This window comes from Ruditapes philippinarum, unplaced genomic scaffold (assembly GCF_026571515.1).
Source record: "Ruditapes philippinarum isolate M1 unplaced genomic scaffold, ASM2657151v2 ctg2169_1_1_1_1, whole genome shotgun sequence".
Taxonomy (NCBI): domain Eukaryota; kingdom Metazoa; phylum Mollusca; class Bivalvia; order Venerida; family Veneridae; genus Ruditapes; species Ruditapes philippinarum.
The window spans coordinates 65,424-73,326 of NW_026863053.1; the positions used below are offsets into that span (position 1 = coordinate 65,424).

Genomic DNA, 7,903 nt, shown 5'->3' on the forward strand with positions numbered 1-7,903 from the left:
ATTTAATATTATTTCATTTCTACCAGTTCTATTCATATATCTACCAGTTTGCACATGCAATGAATGCGAAGATATTCTAATTCTTGTAAGATATTTTCTTAAAGTATTGGGTACTAGTATTGTATCGAGATAATTTTCATAATTATGTAAATCTTTAACATGATGTTACAGATACAAAACAGAACTGTTCTCTTTAACATGAGGCCAACTTTGTAAAAAAAAAAAAGTCATTTACCCTTTGCTTAAATATCGATACACATAATTATTTTTAGTATTTACGGAGTCTGGAAAATCCCAAACATCAGTAAAACCTTGATTAAAAAAATAGGTACGTTTTTAATCTGCCACTCTAGTATAAGATACACCATCATGTACGATGTATCTTCGAGCTGCCAGGCAAAGGGACTAACAACATATTTGATTTTTATAGGCACATTGTAACAGTTTATGAACAGGCTCAATCAAACCGGACATGCGACATTTTCAGTTTTGTCATGTCGGACAATCTTATAAAGTTTCTATCAGGACTATTTTTTCTATATTTAACATCAAGATGGTATTGCTTTATCATTATTATGCTAACTTAAATCCACAATATCCATTAAAGTAGACATCTGTTTTGCATAACGTAACTTCGAGAAGCATGTTTCCTTATTCAGTAAACTAAGTAATCATTTAAAATTAACTAAAATATGCACGTTTCGTGTTAAATGTTAAACTCTAGAAATTATTTACAAAATAAGTCGGTTTTGTGCTGTATATATACGATTGTTTCTCATGTTACTATACTTTTTTTATTTGATTGAATATTTAGTCGGTGCTTTTATATTTCAATGTCGACGAGAAGAAATTGAATAAAATATTGAGTATTCTAGTCATTTAAGAGAAGTGATATTTGGGGTAAATTATTATGACATTTAGATATATTTTGTCTGGTTAAAATTAAAGGGTAATATATCTAGATAGTTTGTGAAATATGATACTAAGAAGAGCATAACTTTTTTGTCACTTTTTATATCACACTATTTTTATTGTTTATATTTTTCGTACTTGTATATTGTTTTTGTTATTCTAAAGATCAAGAAAGGCATTATTTGCTAGCATTTTCGGTTGTTGTTTTTCTTCAATTAAAAAGACAGATTTTGACATCAATTACATTTTGCTATTTACATATTAAAACCTTTAAAAAGTATAAAAGTTTAATAAACTATCTGTTTAGCTCAACTTTGAGAATAGACATATTGTTTAGAATCATTCCATTTGTGAAAAATATTGCTTATCGAGTTTTAAAATAGGTAGTATTGTATATTATAAATAATTATAAACTTAATATAGTGTATACACTTAATTTATGTGTGTTGAAAAATATCACCTTTATCATTTTTGATGGAAAACAATGTGTAAAAATGAAAATTTGGAAGTTCATGGCCTAGAATGTGTATAACTTACGAGCAGTTGGTTCGTTGTGTTTTATACATACTATATATACTTTATGAGCCGCGTCATGGCAAAACCAACATAGTGTGTTTGCGACCAGCATGGATCAGACCAGCCTGCGCATCCGCGCAGTCTGATCAGGATCCATGCTGTTCGCCTCCAAACCCTATAGCAAATAGAGAAACTGATAGCGAACAGCATGATCCTGATCAGACTGCGCGGATGCGCAGGTCTGGATCCATGCTGGTCGCAAACGCACTATGTTAGTTTTGTCATGACGCAGCTCATATTTATTTACTAATTTTTGTTACCAATATGGAAGAAACACATGGTGTCAATCGGTATTCATGTAAATGTCTGGTGCTAACAGCAATAAATATAAATAATTAAACTATATTACATTATTTGTGCCATATACAAAATTATATAAATGTAAATTAATAAAATAAAATGTACATTTTACAAAGTTTTTACTTATCACTAGTCACATACTCCCTTTTCATGCAATTACAGGTATGTAATTATAGGTATACATTTTGTATAAAAAAAGCTGACATGATTACACCCCAGGTGCTGTCAGAATATCTATGGGATCGTGTTGATGCCAGACATGTCACATATGTATTAGTCATAGTTGTGATAGGGTATTGGATTTATATACCAACAATTCTAAGTTCGAACCTTGTGTGGTACTTGGAACTTTCTCTATCTGACTGACCGCTTAATGCAAAATTTGCATAAAACAAGTATTTTTTAAATGTCTAAGCAAGTACGACCAACAAATGTCCCTGCAGCGGACCAGACAGGGATGCCATATACTGTTGTTGAGCTACTTGTAATGGATTACTCATTATCAACCATGGCCGGTCGTGGAGAATTGGAAAAAGTGAAAAATCAAGGGAAGTAATATACAACCAGTTTATAAATCGTATCGGATCGTTTACTTCCCTTCGAAAGTAATATTGTAGGGAAATGTTCTGTAGGTACATAGAACCCCACTCTGCCTTTGGCTGCATACATTGTTAATATTCTTTTAAAAATATTTGCTTGATTGACCTGACAGATATGTAAACATAACACTTGATCACCTTAATATGTAATATCTAAAATGTTTTCAAATATTTGTGCGGCTGTTAACCAGGTGAGTGACCTTAAATGCATAGAAAACAATAATTTCATGCACGAACAAACAATATTTCCTCGGGAGTGTCGCTTACAAATGATTTAAATATCTAACAAAAGCATCTTATTCTATTTTTAATCTGGGGAAATTTAAAGATTCATCAAATTTGGGAAAGCCTGTTTACTCATTATAGATGTATAAACATTTTTAGCTATACTAACCAGAATAAAATATTCGGATATTACAAATTGAACAATTCAAGCTATATTGTATAATCGTAGAATCATAATTTTTGAACACCTTATTGTCAAATTATGAGTCTTGTAATAGAAAGAGCACCGAAACACGAGGCTATCTGATTTGTACGAGGGGGCGTAGCCCCCGAGTATAAATCAGAATGCCGAGTGTTTTGGTGTTCTTTCTCTTTTGTATCATAGTCAAACATAAAAACACTTTCCCTGTTGTCACAATTTTAAACCCCGGGAAAAAGTAACCAATGATCGAGCATCTGAATATGATATTTCTGCCGCTTTCCCTTTCTCTGCCGTTACAATATGTAAACCCCTGCAACAATGAGCCAATCAACGGGCATGATCTGGAGTGCGGGTAACTGATACCTGCACTCCAGTTACCGCACTGTGCATGTATATGCATACGATTTAACTCTGACACTTTTTCAACAGAAAGGTCCCCAAACTATGATACAACATTCACTTAAACCATTGTTCACAAGTGTTGGTCTATCTTCGTTATATTATTGGATACATTCGTCAAATAAATGAACTATAAGTTACCATTTGTCAAGTGTCAACTTTTGGTCATTTTTTTCAAAGTTGTTGGTTAGTGGCTACCCGTCGTCCATTGTTTACTTTAAACTAAATTTTTCACCAAATAAATCAAGCCTATAAAAATCTATTCTATAAAATTTATACATAATATATTTTGAAATTTTGAAAAAAAAAACTTTTTTCGTGCACTATAGATAAAACTTTACATATCTAAAAATATTCATGTGACGTGAAGTGGAAAGTTGACGGACGCTTTTAACTGCGTATAAATACACGTACACCGTTCGTAGAGAAAAATCATAACAAATATTGTGATTTTGTTAATTTAGTATTGTGTAGCAACAAAGGAAACTTTCGGAGATTACAGGACTATAGCTTTGTTTTACAAATGTATGTATACTATAAATTTTATGGATTTAACATGTACATAACCGATTTACAGTTAATATTTAAGTTGCTCATTCAAAGCTTTAAAGTTTTACAAAATTTTAAGTTGCATCTGACTTTACACAATATGTATAGTGTTCAGATTAATAATACCTGTAGATATAGTAAACTTCTTTTATTTTATGCTTTTCAGTGGATTACTGATTTATCCGTGAAAATTATATTTGATAATTTCACAGTGAAAATTATCAAAATATAATTTCACTTTTTTCAATGACGAAACTACTTTTTTTCAGATTTTCCCCATGTAGTACCTCAATTTTATTTTTACTGACAATTCTGACAATGTCAGGCTATTTAAAGAAATAGCAAAGCTGAAATAGATAAATAACTTAAATGTCAAAAGTAGTAAAGAGAGAAAACTTACTTCTATTCCTATCACAAAATTTCGTCTCTAAATGTTTTTTGTTTCGTTTTTACAGTCTGAAAAATACATTCCTTCCCCATGCAAAACTGCTCTTGATGACATTTGGGCATATTAAAGTATCCTACGAGCAATAACTGCCGTATGCTTTATGAAAAATTGAAAAGCATTGACAGCCATCACTCGTAAAATAAGTAAAAAATACCCAGCGTTCCTTAACAAGCTTCCAAGTTTTCCAATTTCCTAGCTCCTTTTCTGAATGTTTTCACTTCTGTCAACAGTTATTTTTTGTCTGTTACAATCCTCAAATAAGTTTTCTTTCTTTTAAAATGGTGTATGACTAACAAATCCAAAACATATCCTTCTGAATCTTACACAATTATTTTCCTCCCATGAAATACACAACTTTAAAAAATGGCTGCCGCTTACATTTTACAAAGCCAGGTCTAATATAAATTCGCAGTAAGTAACAGAAATATGGATGGATGGTTGGACTTTTTCTCCTACAAGATTTGTTTCTTTTTATTATTAAAACAAGCGATCATTCATATTTTTTGATAAAATGAATAAATATCACCGTCATTTAACCTTGATTGGCGGACTTTTTTTTCAGCTCAAGACTTCTTGTTTTAAATGAGAAATTCCGTCTAAATGGGGCTCTCAATGGGGGAAACAGATTTTAATATTAACGTTAAAATTACGGAAATTTCGTTTTAACTTGTTTTTAAGCATAAAATAAAAAGAAAATTTGTCTGTTTGTTGTGTAAGATGTAATTTTATTTCATCTCGTGAACTTTAAAAACAGTATTCTCACTCGTGGCTACGCCACTCGTGAGAATACTGTTTAAAGCCCACTCGATGAAATAAAATTTCATCTTACACACAAACAAACAAATATCCTCTATGTCTTAATGCAGACAAAAGTATGTTATACATTGTCTGCAACTGTTTTATGTTAGTACCATTACCAAAATACAAATATTACATTAACTTAATAACCACTAATCCGGTATAAGATATAAAAGGTATTAGCAATAAAATATTTAATATTTCAAATACTGTATTAGTTTATACGTGTTCAGATATCGATTTTAAAGCAAACTTGACATACATAAGTTTATATCAAGTCTTTTTTCACGAGCACGTCTGTTTGTTCATTTTTTGTCTGGTTTTTTTTTCGGGATTTTGGGTGGGTTTGCATTTGTGTATATGAGTGGCTTTATTGGTGGTTGTGAAATGTATACTAGTACATCAGAATATATAAGTTTACTGTTGTTTTTTAACTATAGAATCGTAAGTATTTCAATCAAAATGTTTATTCGTGTAAAAGGTTAAGAAGCACTCTAGTCACGTAAAATAATATCTTAATAAATATGTTCCTCATTTATTGTGCTAGACTGGGTACATACTAACTCTCTTATGATATCTGCTGTTCATATATCATATAAATGTTTTAAGTAAACGAAACTTTAAATCAACTTAAATTGGTGTAATTTTTGACTGTGAGATTTATTAAAATGATATACGTGTCACTTCTAACCTAATTCGTAATCAAATATTAGTATTATAAAATTGATTTATCTATTTTCTATCAAGGTTTGTACATTTCAAAATACTGATAACATTTTTTTAAGCTTGTACTCTTCAATAGTTTCCATCAGTTTATAAAAACATCTAAAACGCATAAAAAGATACGGAAATTTTCAGATTTATGACTATGTTTTTAAAATAGTGGAGCTGTTATTTCAAAATAGATATTTAAATATTGAATGATGATATATGGTAGATCTATATATTGACACATCATCTCTTTTATCTCATAAATTAACTATCCGTTGATCAAGTAACATCGATTTATACATACTCATGCGGACAATTTATACGCAGTTTGAAACAAGATTTTGGTTAGGCGTGTGATTTTAAGAGTGGTTTAAATATATTAAACTGTTTTATTTGTTACATTTATAGGAGATAGTGACACTGTTTACAAAATGGAAAGTTACGAAGGAAAGCGACGGCTGTCATCATGTGGAGAAGAGGCAAAACATGATTTTATTACAAAACGTTTAAAGTCAGTAGAAGAACTTGGAGACAGTTTTAAATACATTGACAGTATTGAGTCTATCAGCAGATCAACATCTGTAGAGATGCAATCTTTCAGTAGTACGACTTCTTTAGAATTGCAATCTTTCAGTCGATGTGCATCGATTGAAAGCTCGAAAAGCGATATGGCATTAGATATTCAAGCGTTTGATGATGTTGAGGATGAAGTTATTAAGGGTAACGAATCTCAACCAGTTTCGGAGACTGTAGAAATGGCATCACAGCCAGGTGACCATGATATGTTTGACGAGGGTGCCTGTTACCGAGGTGAAACCGGGGATCATTGCTCTTCAAGATGTAAGTTGTTGAAACAAATATCAAGAACAATTTTAAGTGTGGATGAAGAACCAAATGCAGAACCTCATCTCAAGGCAGATATGTGCGGAGTCCTCGCGTACGTTCAAGATATTTCTCCAGATGCCAAGACGGAAATAGCAACGTATTTATCTTCCGGTAATCTCGCGCATGCCCAATTAACAATGGAAAATATTCATCATTTTTACCATGTATCTTCATTGTTACATCTCAAACAACTACGAGATCATTGCATAACATTTTGTCGTGTGAACAATCAGACAAAAATAATATCATGTTTCGAAGGCTGTAATTGTGAAAATGAAGTGAAAATGGAGTCGGCAACAGGATACCAAAGGTCTCAGAGTGTCGTGTCAAACCCTGATGATTCCGACCCTCCTCAATACTACATTGTTTTTACGGACACTGTCGTTAGTGGGAAAACAGACACACAGAAAATAAAGGTACTTGTAATAGACACGTCTCAAAAACGTAACGTTTACCACCGTGACGTTAATAAATTGCAAAATTTCGGTGAAGGTTTTGCTTGCACTAGTTTTGATGTGAAAGGGACACCATTTATTATCGTAAGCGGAGGAGTGATGAAAAATGAGCAGTTAGTGATGAAATATGACATAATACTGGGACGTTGGGAAAAGTGTGCAAAGCTTATACATGGCAGGTCACATCACATGATGGTCACCACTGGGTCAAATTCTGTATTTGCACTCGGAGGGCGTGAAGTGTCCTGTATTGAGGAGTATTGTATAAAAACAAACAAATGGACTGAACGAGCGTCGCTTGTTACACAGGTTACGTCTGCAGTATGTCAAGTTTACCAAAATAAAATATATATTTTCGGCGGGACAACACCGGCCGGGCCCGTGGCGACTGCCCAGTGTTATGACATCAACACCCACGAGATCAAGCGTCTAGAAGATTTGCCAACAGCGTTTGAAGGAGGTCAATCAGTGGTCTTAAATGATCGAATCTATATAGCAACCGATCAAGGTCACATGATCCGCTTTAATCCGAGTAAGGGATACGGTAGGCTTTGTACACAACAACCTGTCAAGAGAAAAAGATTTGGAATGTTTGTCAAACAAGACAGGATATATGTGGTGGGTGGGGTATTATGCGATGATGATAGTGAAACAACAACAACAACAACACGTATACCACAATACAGATATAACGCTGACAAAGACGTCTGGATCGAGAAAAATAAACTAAATATCAGCTTCTCAGTACTTGCAAGCTGTATAATAAACTACGAAAAGAAGTGCTGCGTGATCCCCTTTAATGAAAAATTCTAAACGAAGTTTGTGCAGACCACGTGACATTGAT

General features: G+C 32.6%; 1 protein-coding gene across 1 annotated transcript; it reads left to right on the forward strand.

Annotated features, from left to right (window-relative positions):
- Positions 1-3,581: 3,581 nt before the first annotated feature.
- LOC132720997 (kelch-like protein 10) lies at positions 3,582-7,903 on the forward strand. Its single transcript, XM_060705242.1, has 2 exons — positions 3,582-3,738; positions 6,128-7,903. The coding sequence occupies exon 2, from the start codon at positions 6,151-6,153 to the stop codon at positions 7,870-7,872; it is 1,722 nt and encodes a 573-aa protein (XP_060561225.1). The 5' UTR covers positions 3,582-3,738; positions 6,128-6,150; the 3' UTR covers positions 7,873-7,903.